At 28.8% G+C, this 13,807-nt stretch overlaps 1 protein-coding gene across 1 annotated transcript in view; it reads left to right on the forward strand.

Annotated features, from left to right (window-relative positions):
- The window catches only part of LOC129968411 (formin-like protein), a 70,679-nt gene that overhangs the window by 38,360 nt on the left and 18,512 nt on the right, over positions 1-13,807 (forward strand). The window contains exons 2-6 of the mRNA XM_056082270.1: positions 10,011-10,094; positions 12,106-12,192; positions 12,360-12,439; positions 12,537-12,620; positions 12,720-12,933. Of these exons, the coding sequence (XP_055938245.1) occupies positions 10,011-10,094; positions 12,106-12,192; positions 12,360-12,439; positions 12,537-12,620; positions 12,720-12,933 (549 nt within the window). The remainder of the gene's footprint in view (positions 1-10,010; positions 10,095-12,105; positions 12,193-12,359; positions 12,440-12,536; positions 12,621-12,719; positions 12,934-13,807) is intronic.

A 13,807-nucleotide genomic window follows, 5' to 3' on the forward strand; every position in this document is an offset into this window, starting at 1 on the left:
ATAATAGATTTGATTTTAAAAAAATAGATGTGTCAAAAGAAATTATTTTTTAAAAAAAGTGTGGATTTGCTAAAAAATTCATGGAGTACTTGAACGCGAATTTCATGCAATTGAATGTGGTAATAATGAGATCCATGGCAATGAAATTACATAACAAGGGCCAGTGAATGAAAACAATTTGCAAGTGTTTAATAATTATAAAATTTGCTTCTGGTATGTGGGAAAGGAGAAGGATATGAAAGTTTTATCGGCAAAATTCTGTTCAGAGTCAAAGTGGCATAAAAAAGCTGTTGGAAGATGTTTTAGTAGCATGCAAAACGACGAGCCTTGGGGGTTGTTAATTCTATTTGCTTGACAGCTGTTTTGTCGCTTTTGTTTACATTTTCAAAAGAATTTAACGATTTTTACAAAAATCTAATAAGAAAAAAATTTCCAAAAAAAGTAATTGAAAATGCTTTATTGAGACATAAACGCTAGAAATCTGCGCTTATATCCCTTGGTATTTACTGTTCAGTTTAACTAAAGCTAGTAATTCACTATCGTAGAAAACAACTCTTTTGTTTTAAATTAAATTTAGTTATAAATTTTAATAGTTATTGCTCCGAAATTTTTTACTATCAATTCTTATTTTATGTATTACCTTAAACAGGATGAGTATCCCTTTGTTGTCAAAGTATCGTCGAGCGCAGAATGTAATGTTTACGCTAGTGCCCATATTCACTTATCTATTTTACAAAATTATTTCCTACTTTGAAAATGGCACCAGAATTACTTTTAATTATTACTTTTCTCATCGAAATATGCTATAATAATATATTTTAATGGGGATTTCGATATCTTTTGTATAAAAACGAAGATAAACGTGGAATGGATCTGGTTTGGGCAACATGGTTTAATGGGATATACTTCAAGATTAAATCTGATTTCAAAAGTCGACCCATATAAATTTGTAGAACATAAAAGCTTGATTAAAATGTGATCTAATATCAGATAGCTGCTATTATGTTGGCATTGTTTGTTGTATAAATGTTTTCGATTCTTTGTTCACGATACGAGTGAAAGTAGATATTATGCGTTAAAATTGTATGTAATCAGATTTTCTGAACCTATCGGCACATGTAGGATTTCCATCGATTTTGCTTGTCTAGGAATTTCAGAATTTTTTTTAACTTTCCTTTAAGAAAGTCTTATGCATGCGTTTACTAAGTTTTAAGAATAGATATACGGCTGGAGAATTAAAATAATGTTATGTTTCATATCAGAATATTATTAATGTCGTATTTCAAACTGTTTGAAATTATCTTATTCTATGTTAATATGTTCTACATTTAAAGTTCGTATGTTATTGCGAAATTAAATCAAATTTCGTGATGATTATTATAACCTAATCGCCATTCACGACCAGCTGTTTCGCCTGAGATCTTGGATATATTTAATTTCATTTAAATCGTTTAGATATAACTTCATATCTATAATTCCTTCAAATTGCCAGGCAGAAGATGATTTAATGTCAGACTTCAAATTGTCATCAGAAAGCTGTGTTATTTTAGTTGTCTTGTATATATTCTCTTAATTGTGTACATGAAGCTTTGTAATGGATACCATCTTCATAACATCGTATTAAAAACATGTATCTCATGTTCATCTATTTTCTAGCTTTTGTGGTATTGCAACTTCACTTTTTTATTTGTTTTTGTAAATAACTCAAAAATTAAACAGAATCTTCTTTTACTTTAGCTATGGAAGAAAATCAGGTGATTAAAATTTGATAAAACAGTGAAAACGGTTTGAATTTCTGGGCAATAATGCAATCTAGTGTTGAAAATAAGGCAAATTTTTATAGCTGAAATTCAGAAAACATTTGCACAGAAATAAAATACTGGAAGCAGAATTTTTTGAATTTTCAAATGACGTAAAAATTAATTTGATGCTATAATATTTTCTGAAGGTATAGTGGAAAATTTTTAAAATTTTGCGAAAATTTTAACTAAAATTCTGATTAAAATTTCAAAAAAAAAAATCATTCCAAGGGGTTATTTCCACTATCCTAAGTATAAATACACAAAGTGTGGTAACTTTAAGCCAATCTGACCAACACACACATTTATCTTTCTTAGTAGTTTGGTTCTGTTTATTATTTTAAGTCTTCTATACTTAATGTCATTTTTCTTAATTCGTATTTAGGTATTTATCATCTATTTTCTTAAATATTTATATAGGTTTATTATTTAAATATATTTATATTATGCCTGTGTAATGGCTGCATATTAATAGAGTGTACTTTGGATCATGTTTAGCTGACTGACTGTTAAAAACACGATAATCTGAAGATGTTTATCTGCTATTTTATTCCAATCCACTCCCCCCCCCCTTCCGAATTTCAAACAACTTAGAATTTTAAACATGCATGATTAAATTGATATAAATCTGATACAAAAAAAATTCAGCGAGGAAGTTAGCATGAAATGAAACTTTTTTAAACTAACGAGAAAAAGAGTATAAAATTATGAAACTTTCACCTAGTTTGATTTTTTTTTTCTCTTTATTATTATCTAGGTGTGATTACCAGTGAACTGTGCGAAAACTGCTTAATTTATTCAAAACTTTAATCTATTTTTTCGCTTCGCTAAGAGTTATTTTTGTTTCGAATATACCAGACGGAGATTGTCTCTTGCTCTAATTTATTGTCAGACATAGATGAATCATCTGTTTTTAGTGTTTGGTCGCTCTCCAACTACAATTGTCATTTTCTTTCTTCATAAAATATGTATTCGTATTCTTTGTGGTATATGAATGATTTCATTATTTGAAAAAATCTTGATTAAAGGGGTATGGAATATTATTTAATCACTTAAATCGTAAAAGATTGTTGTTCGTGTTCTCATATTTGTAAAGGTTTTCACTTTTTCCCCATTGATAATGTTTGATTTAGTTAGAAAATGTATTTTCTATACATCGTCATTGTTTTCATAGCCTATTAGTCACCATGCAGTTGACCTTCAACTAGCAAATGCTGCCTCTAAGAATTATGACTACGCAGCCTAAAAGATTTGTCACTCGGTTGAGAAAAATAATGCTCTTCGTCACCATCAGCGGTTGTCTATTTTTATGGTATTACGCCGCTTTCTAATGACGCCATAGTTGTCAGAAAGCAATTTTTGTTTCCTTCTTATTTATTGAGCGTTTTCGTAAATATTCTTGTTTGCAAAACAATGGAGTGTGATAAATGTCTTTCTCACCTGAAACTAAAATTGCGCCGAAAGTAGGCACGAACCAACCGAAATGTACTGTGCTTTGTGCAATACGTGTCTAATAGATTGATTAATATACACGAATTTATTTGTCAATCTTTTTTTCTCCCATGCCCATTTGATTCAACTTATTTGCTTAAAGCTTAAAAAAAAAAAAAAAAAGTTTGCAAAATGAATTGTCAGTTGGTGTAAATGGTTCCATTATATTTTCCCCTCAGAAAAACTATCAAATAATTCTTAAAATATGTATTTTTGTAGTATTTATCTTCATTTTATTAGAATTTGAATTATTAAAATTAGTAACAAAACTGATACTCTTCCCCCCCCCAAAAAAAACTATTATAACTTTATTAAAACTGTTGATGAATTTGAAGTATTCACTATTTTCCACACATTGTAAAACTTTTGCACTCGTTAGATATTTCGTATAGAGTAAGTAAGCTGTTCGTTGGAGTGTTAGCAAAGTAGCGTTGGAGTGTTTCGTATGAAGTCAGGTAATGTTAGCAAAAGGTTTATCACCTGAAGTAAGTCGGTAAGCAACCTTCGGCAATCACCTGTTTCCTCAACATAATAATAATCATGTGAAACAACTCTGTTCTATATGTTTATTATGCTAAATTAAGCACCATTTCAAGTTGCACATTAAAAATGGAGCATTTTAATAAGGACAGTACAGACAAGAGCGAAATCGGTCTACTTGATGAGATTTAGAGTTTCTTTTTATATTGCAATATCTAAAAACAAAAGTTGAGTCAATTGGAAATAAGCGGCTATTGATGCCGCCATGAGCTTTGAAATGAAATAAGATTTTAGGAAATCGGACGAATGGCTCGAACTTGATGATTGATTCTTTCTTTTTGCCAATTATTTTAAATTTATATATATAATATAAATATAGCAACAAATTTCGTTCTTGTATTTCGTTAAAAATTTACAGAGTTCACGGTATAGCGTTTTGATAATAGAATTTTTTTCTTATGTTGAAGTAAATGCTTCAAAGCGATTATAATTAGTTAATTTAATGATCTTGATGTTGATTACTTTTAAATGCCAAACATCAAGTAGATATTTTTTATCCATTAATATTCTTTATTTGCATTTGATGTACATGAATCCCATACATTTGTCCTAACTTCCTTAATCTAACATTTTGGATTTTCAAACCGTTGTGTCGAAACTAAAAAATAATGTATTATTGATTTTTTTTTTTTTTTTAATTATTCGATTGCCTCATATACGTAGCAGAAGTCATGTTATTCCATTTCATAAAATATTTTTTGAATGAAGTGTCTTGTTTATATAAGGGTCGCATCTTGCTGCATAAAAGAATATAATACATTGACTACCTACACGCCACCGTTTTGATGAAAAAGAAAAGAGGGGGGAGGGTGGCGTGTAGATAGTTACAGTATAAAAACAATTTCCTTTGCACGCTCTCATCCATTCATAATTTTTTTTATCAAGTATTTGCAATGCGTGTCTTATAGTTCAGAATAGTTTTCAGATATTGCGTTAAGATCCTTAATTTTGGTCTGTTCGGTTTAGCGGATGATGAATAACCATATTAGTTGTTTCGGTGCCAAATATGCGATTTGAATTCTGCTTGGTAATTTGAAAATTCAGTTAGATTGCAGGCTTGCGCTCCTTCTGTTTTCATTGGTTGAAATTTAAAATATATATACAACTCATTAAATATATAATTATAACAGAAATCGTAATATTCAGAGAAAAGGAGTAACCAATATTATTTTTTCTTTAAAGAATAGCATTTTTGTGCTTGGGTATTAAATATTCAAATTCTTGGAATAGTTAATTATCTTTGCTCTATTCGTTATGTCTTCGCGGAAGATCATGGTCAGCATAAAAGTTAAACGAGAGGAAACTTCTAAAATTTTGTGCTTCTGAATAAATTTAAAAAAAAAATATTAAAAATGTGTGGTTAAAAAAATGATTAATAGTGTCTGAAGCGCATTGTTTGCTGAAAATAAAATCTTGTCATTATTCATAAGTTGTGACCCGCATAAGCAAGAGTATATTTTTAATGCATGCAAGAAGTTTGTCATCTGGGTCATTCGTTCTTTCAAAAGAATCTGTAATGGATGTAGAAGCCGAAAAGGATGCGTTTTTATTAGTTCAAAAAAAGATATCCCCCGTCCAACTTAATAAACCTTATTTTCATTAAAGGTGAAATGAAATAAGATTACGAATATTAAAGTTGTAGAATCGCAGAAATATGAATCGGACATTCTTTGACTTTTCTTCTACTCTTTTTTTTTTTTTTTTTTTTTTTGAAAGATTACTGGTGTATAGTTGTGCATAAATTTGTTTAGTTAAGACTCCTATCGCGCTTTTTTGGAACTTTGACTATTATCGACGAAAGGTAGAGACATTAGAAAAAAACCCAAGTTCATATTCTAGGAGTTATAATGGTATTGGTTTATGCTGCTGACATGCATAAACCAATTTCATTTAAATTGTTCATACTTCTCCATTAAAACAAACAAAAAAACATGGAAGTAGATAAAATTTACATTTAAAAGTATAGCTCTTGATTGTTTTAGAATTACTTTTTTTAGTAATGCTGATGTTCGCATAAGACAATTATTTTTACTCGATGTTTGAATTCAAATTTGTATTTCGATACAAATAGAAGTTATGGAAAAGAACTATTTTTTTTTTTGCTTTCTGGATAAATCAAACACGGAAATATTGTGATCAAAACTGAATGTAAAATCATTTATAGAAAAGAATGTTTATAAATTCAGAATGAAAATTGTATTGCGATATCGAATAAATTCGTTTTAAATCGATCGCACATATATTAAATATTTAATGAGTTTTGGATGGGCGTCACCATTACCTTTTCGTTGTAAACCTAGAGTTGCCCGCATCCTCTTGTTATCACCAAGCAGTTATAAGAAATCACAGTTTTTAGTGAGCTATCTTAATATAATTGAACTATGAGAATAAGTATGTCCCGTTTTATCCTCTTTTTTGAAAATATATGCATTTCCTCGCGTTTCAAATATTTTCTTCTTTGCTCGATACTTTTTCCAAAGAAATATCGAGCTGTGTCAAAGAATTTTGAAATATGTATGGAAAAGATATATTTCTAAAATTCTTTAAATAAAAGATTATTAATTAAATTATCCAAGAATTATTGTATGAATTATGCCTCCCATTCATTTTAATTCATTAATTTTTAAATATCATCAATATACTTCTTAAAGTGATCAAGCCGAAAGAGAAGGAAAAACAAATTAATGAGTTCTTATTTTTAAGGATTATCTCTGTGTTACAGAAAAAAAAATCCCATCTGTCAATGTATCGTCTGTATACAACATATACTTCAAATACATTGATATGCGTAGTTAGTTTATGTACTGAGATATCATTTTAAAACAATATGCCCCCTCTCTCCGATTTAGGCAGTCCCTACAATATTTACATTTTATGAAATTAAATTACTTTCTCAGATTTTTAAATTGTAGATATAAAGAATTTTATTTCCTGTTTCGCAGAATGTATTAATTTTTTTCTAGTATCTTGTAGAATTAGTCTGTCAAAAAACTGAAGCCGTTTAGAAAATATATTTTCATTCCTTTTGTTATTCTTAAACTTACGCGATAAAATAAATTGCATAACTGTGAAATACAACTTGACTTGTTCGTATTATGCATATCGTAATTTATCACTGCTTTAGAAAGAATAAGTGTTTAACAATAAACGGAGAATAATTTTTTGCCTGTGCAGAAAATAAAAGGAGGACAGTTTCGTAATTTAAGAAGAAAGAAAGATGAGCTAAGTGATACAAAAATCAAGATCGTTCTTTAAAAAAGATTATCTCCTACGCTTTAAATTAAGAATGTTAAAAGAACATCTCGAGTTGCGAGACTCTTCTTTTGATCACTTGTGTTGCAAGATCGTTCTTTTAGTCGGTCAAGTGTCGTCTTCACATAATCTGATAGCTGGATTTGTTTGTATATTTTTCTCTTCCTCTTTTATCTTGTTAGTGTTTCTTAACCCTCCATCCCCCCCCCCCTTCGTTTCTTCCTTGTCTCTTTTCCTGAAGTTTCCTTGTCTTCTTAAATGTTGACAGTCCATGGTTTTTTTTTTTTTTTTTTTTTTCACTTTTTTTTAGTCTACTCACTTCATTCTTTTAAACATTTTTATCAGCACGATCATCAGTTTTTTTTTTTTTTTTTTTGAAATGCTTGGTGTTTATTGTTTTCCAATTCTATGTTTGTGCACCTATGTAAGTTTAGAAAATTACTCATTGCTGTAACCAGGCTAATGTGAAGAAAAGAATGCCATTTAGTTTTTGAAAATTTGCTTACCATTTTCCTGTTAGTGTCAAGCCCCAAACTAGTCATGTGCAACTTTATTAATGTGGTCTTATCCATCCCCCCCCCATTCTGCATTCTTAACAAAAAGAAAATAAATATTTACTGCACTGTTTACATTATATTTACATTTACTAATTTACTAGACTGTTTTAATGAAATGTTCTTCATTTTAGTGAATTAAGTTGCTGAAAATTATATGCAACATATTTTTTAATATAAGTTTTACAGCATTATAATTATTTACTTTTTTTTTAATCTATGCCCTAAAGCTTCCTTGACTTACTACCGAGTTCCTAGTAACCGTTTTGGTTATACGGTCACTAGTCGACTTTATATTCTGCAGCATTATTTGCATTGAATTTTTATTTTGTTTTAAAGTTGTTATAAAAATCAAATTGTTAGTAATTCAATTAAAGTATATAAAATGGCAAATAAGTGCTCAGTTATCTTTGTGCTCGCACGTCAAAGAGAAGGTGTACAATTTTTTTAGCTACTGAAGAAAAATTCTTTAAAATGACAAATTGGATTTCCTGTTTTATTTTATCTTTATAATAACATAATAAAATAAAACTTTACATTTGATTTTTTTTTTAAAGTTCACGAAATCAGAATATTTCTTTATGGGTTTGTTAGCTTTATAACTTGATAATCGAGTTTTTCTGTCATAGATGTTTTGGAAATCAAAGATATTTGAAATCGCATTTAACATTTTAAAATTATTATTACATTACCAATTTTATGATATTGAATGTTAATCAAATTCAAGTAGTATGTGCTTAAATTTGTATTCGTTTAAATTAACTGCATTTAAGGTCCAAAAACCTTATGGTTATGAGGAATAATCTGTTGAAAAATTAAAAGTTACTTTGATTCTTTTTGTGATTCCCTTTGTGAAGCAATATTTCTGAATTTTAAATGAAAGGAAGATTGTAGATCTCTTACCTGCAAATCATTATCAAAATGATATACCCGCATATTTTGTCTTCCTCCCCCCCCCCCCCCCACCTCCCGCTGCGCTTGACGATTCAGCTTTCTCTAAAGGATAGTGTATTAAGAATGCTGCATCTATAGAAAGGTGGGCAGTAACAAAAATAAATAAAATTGATAATGCCCGGAAACGACTTTGCCTCATCGAGAGGTGGGTGGGGATGAATTGGTATAATTTGGCATTTTCTTTAAAGTTTATAAAAGCAACAATAACTTAGTTATAATCGCAAATCTTTTTTAACTAAATGAGTTCAGCTATATTAAGATGCAATTTTCCAGCAGGAAATAAGAAAATTATAATTATTCATTACTTTTTGGTATCAATTGGTGGATAACTTTTAAGAACACTGTGAATACCAGTCGCTTATAGATTTTGCTTTATGATGACTTTTTACGATTATCAAATGGAAATACACAGTATGGTACTAAACTTCCTAACCAGATTAAGTATTATCAAAATTTATGTTGGACCATGCTGAATGATACTGCCAATTTCAATTTGAATCGCTTACGCTGCAAAGACTTGCCACTCACGCCGAAATGCTTTTGTTACAAAATCCCCAGCAGCGTGTTGTACACGTCAACAGACAATTGTCACAGAAATAAAAATGATATTCGTGATTCGTCGACTGAAATTCTTCGCTGGAGCACAATCTCAATCGAAAATTAATTCATTTATAATCTTTTCCCTATTTCTATAAGGTATCGGAAACATTGTGTGGCCTCAATGAACTATGGCTTGCGTATATGTAAATCTTTTATCAGCACAAGCGGGTAAGATAATGCTTCATAGCGTTCTTCTTCCAAATTCTCCCATTTCAGTTCTGATATTATCTGGCATTTAGGATAGTTCATTTTGCGTTACAAGCGTGTATTCTATAATATCTTATCATCTACAACTTCATAAGATTTTTACACAATCACTTTGACATTTTATATTCAGTAACTTTATCCATTTTTTTTAATTATTGTTTTAAATTATATTGAATCTATTAGAATGGCTTCTTGCTTTCAAGTGATAATTTTTAATGTAAAATTTCTGTAAAGAAAGAAAAGGGAGTTTTAAGAGCTATTATTCTAATCATCTATAATTGTAATATAAAAACTATAATATTTTAATTTTTTTACTGGGAATTATTATTTTAAATTTATTTATTTTATCTAAAAAATGTTGTGCTTAATATAATCAGTACTTAATGTGATGTCATATACTTGATGAAGGGAAGAAATTAAAGACACATATAACAATATTTTCACATCTTTTTATAAAATAATATTGGAATTTTCATGCTTTGACATTAGAACAAATCTCCCTTTTTAAATTGATCTGTAAACAATAAAAAATAAAAACTTACTTTTTTGTCTTACAGATTAAATTTGCTGTTACATTTAAACGATTACTTATGTATTGAATTTTTGTTTTCAGGCGTCAATGGATTTACCACCTGACAAAGTGAAACTACTGAGGCAATATGATGATGAAAAGAAATGGGACATGATATGTGATCAGGTACTGTAATTTTTTTAATCATAGTATCATTAACGACCTAAAACATTTGTAACAAACTTTGTTTGCTGAATCATGCAAAACCCAGTTGTGTATACCAACTTTTATTATTTATATCGCATTACATGGTAGTTCACGATATTGTGTACAAAGTTTTGAAAGACATAAATTGATTCCAATTGCTATGTAATTCTTTTAGTGAGCAATTAAATAAGGTTAAAAATGTTAGCATGAGTGGGTGCCATTATAAGATCACTAACTTGTGGCAAATGTTTATTCTTTTGTTGCAAAAAGAAAAATATTTTGTTATCTGCATTTAACTTGTGTAATTACTAAACATTTATTGAAAATTTGCAAGTACTTTTGGATGAACAACAGTTGCTGTGCCATGAAATATGATTCCATTATGATGAATTCCTGAGCATTTTAGTTACGACATTCATCAAATCTAAACTAATTTTATAACTGTAAATCATCATAATGATCCCATGCATTTGCCAATACTGTCATCAAACTGATCCTAACCCCTTAATTGTTTTTCCTGAGTATGCTGAAAATTTTGGTGAACAAAACTCCTATGGGCAGATTTTAGGATATTGTTGCATGCATCTCTGTAGCTGATTTTATCCACTTGTATTTCAGATCTTTCCAAAGTTCATAATTGCAATCGTAAACAGCATCAAGAATGTTTTATAGTTAAGGAATGCAAATTCTACTGCCTACTGTAATGCATTTGTTATTTATAAAATGCATTTTATTCATTACATATTGCCCTTTCATCACTTGTATTCTTTTCACATAGCATTGGCATCTCTAGCCTCTATGCTTAAGTTAAGAATAACCTATCCTCTTGGTAATCTACACATTTTGTAATCAAACACACACACACACACATGAATGTATATGTGTGTATATATATATATAATATAAATTGGTAATTGTGCCAATAAATACATTCTTTATTCTAATATTTAAATTTTTGAGGTTCAAAAAGAATTTTGCTCTTTCATTATGAAAGCATTTAGTTGAAATGAATTTTCAAAAATGTGAATATTATGCTGATAAAATTCAAAATGTACAATAAAAGTAATTTTAAAATCTTCTTAAAAGTCTACCACTAAAACTTTCTTTCATTAATTATCATGCAATAGCATGAATTTTATGAATCGGTGCAAAGCATATATATTTACAATATCATAATTGCTTGCCAAATTATGCAACTCTTTTTAATTTGATTGAAAGCATAATTGAAATAACATTTGAGCTATTGGAAAGTGGAGATTTTTGCTGGAAGAATTTAATCGCGTAGTATGGTAAGTTTGAAACTCAATCTAAATCTGAAAGCATCAGATTTCAAAAGTTTTTATAATGTTATCAATCTCAAATAAGTGTTCAATTACTTTTTATTCATAAGTGGAATTCATTTTTTTGGGTTAAGTATTTAATGTAATTGATGAAAATATGTTGTTTCTTAAAATGTGTGAATAACATTATTGAATGAACTGTAATTTCATTGTGATTTAACAAGTTTAATCCCATTATTGAAATATCATACAAACCATCTAGTAAATAAAAGCAAAAATTTGGTTTGTTTCTAAGGAAAGTTGTCTGAAAATATCATTTTCAAAAATATATCTATTGATGTTTATTTTTTATCTACATATTTGAAATACTATGCATTTAATATGTATAACTAATAGGAATATATATGTAATTAAAATTATATAATTTCTATTTTAGTTCAGCTATTTCAATAAAGAATTGTACTGAATTTTTTAACTTGTCAATATTAGATACATGATTATAGCTAATTTTAAGTATTTGAGGCTTTTAGTTATTCTTCTAAATTTATATGAATACTAGAAGCTGAAATTTGCTTCATGTGCCATTATCTATTTACTGCAAGTAAATGTTTAAATTGAATGTTTAGTTAGCAAATATATTTAGTATAAAATGTACTACTATATTAAATTGAGCATTTTATTTTTAGCTAACTTCTTTATTTTGATTTTAGGAAAAAGTCATGGCTAAAGCATCTCCTGCATTTTATCTGCGAAAACTTAAGACATATCTTGACCCAAAAGCTTCTAGAAGAGCCCGTGTAAGTATTTATTTTTTAAAAAATATGTTGTACTGTTGACTCTATATTGAACAACACTAACAGCAATAGCACAATGTTTTATTGAATTACCATTTTATATGAACCTTAATGAACATATTAATAGATGGTGCATGAATTTTGTATAATTCTTTCGAATTTGATTTTAGATGCGCAAAATTCTCGGTGATGCTACGTCAACACAAGTTTTAAGAGATTTAGAAATATCTTTGAGAACTAACAACATTGAGTAAGTATTCAAAGATAAAAATATTTTCAAAAAAAATTTTTTTTTTGAAGTGCAGTTTCAAAATTTAATTTACTTTTTTCTTTTTTTTAAAATATAGGTGGGTTAGAGAATTCCTCAATGAAGAAAATATGGGGCTTGATGTTTTAGTCAATTATTTATCATTTCGTCTTCTAATAGTTAGGTATGTTCATTACATATCATTTAACATTTTTTTTCTATTTATATATCTGTAACTAAATTTGCACTTGCTGTCAATTAACTAATTATATATATGTATTAGGCATGAACAAATTGTAAGCCAAGCTAACCATGAAGAAGGAGGGGAAGTAGTATCAAATGGAAATGCAATAGGTGGCAAAAATAGACCTCTTCTTCATGTTGAGAGCTTAAAAGTGCGAAGAGCAACAAAACACATAGCCAAATTAAACATGGGTGAAGCAAAAGATGACATTCATGTGTGCATCATGTGCTTAAGAGCCATAATGAACAATAAGGTAAAAATAATTTTGTTGACTTTGGACTTTTAATATGCATTTCGATTAAGATTATTTTTATGAAGTTTTGCTAGAAACTTTTTTTCCCCCTCTCCTCTTCTCTGTAGCTGTTATAATATTTTAATAGCATCAACTTAAAAGTTGGGATAAACTTGAGAATTCATTAGAAGTGTCTATGAAATTCTGTTAATTTTCTTTTAAAAGATTGTTACTTGAATAAAGGATTCTATTGAAATACTGAGTTTATTCCTATCAGTTTTTAACTCTATATGTATCTTATAATTCCTCTTGCAGTTCTGAATTTTATGGATCGATTTTAATACACGTTTCTGCTTTCTTTGTATTTTCTTCAATCCATGATGATTTGTTAAAGTATTATGAGAAAGCAGATAGGCTTCTGAACCATCTTTGAATGTTCTCTCATTATTGCCATGTGTTTAGTCAGAGTAGCCCCAGGAGAACCGGGAAAATATAGGGAATTTTAAAAAATCATCTAAAAAACAGAGAAAATGCAGGGAATTTTAAGTCCCTTAATTCTTTTTTAATCTGAAAAAATTGCTGATTTTTGAACATTGCAAGAATAAAAATCGTTGCCAAAAATGGAACTACTGTGTAATCGCAAAAACTAACCCCTGTCCCTTTTTTTTTTTTTTCTGTATAAATCAGTCTAATTTTGATTTTAGCGACAATTGTTTTCTTTCCATGAGATTCCCGATTTGCAGCTAATGAGGATGTGCGATACTACCATAACTACGAAAGAATATAATAAACTTTTTTGGCAGGAATACCAACATTCTATCTGTGGAAGCATCGCGGTAGTGTTTAATCATTCACACATGAGTTTATTGAATGTTTATTATTTTAAAAACTGTGA

Source organism: Argiope bruennichi, chromosome 1, assembly GCF_947563725.1.
Source record: "Argiope bruennichi chromosome 1, qqArgBrue1.1, whole genome shotgun sequence".
NCBI lineage: Eukaryota > Metazoa > Arthropoda > Arachnida > Araneae > Araneidae > Argiope > Argiope bruennichi.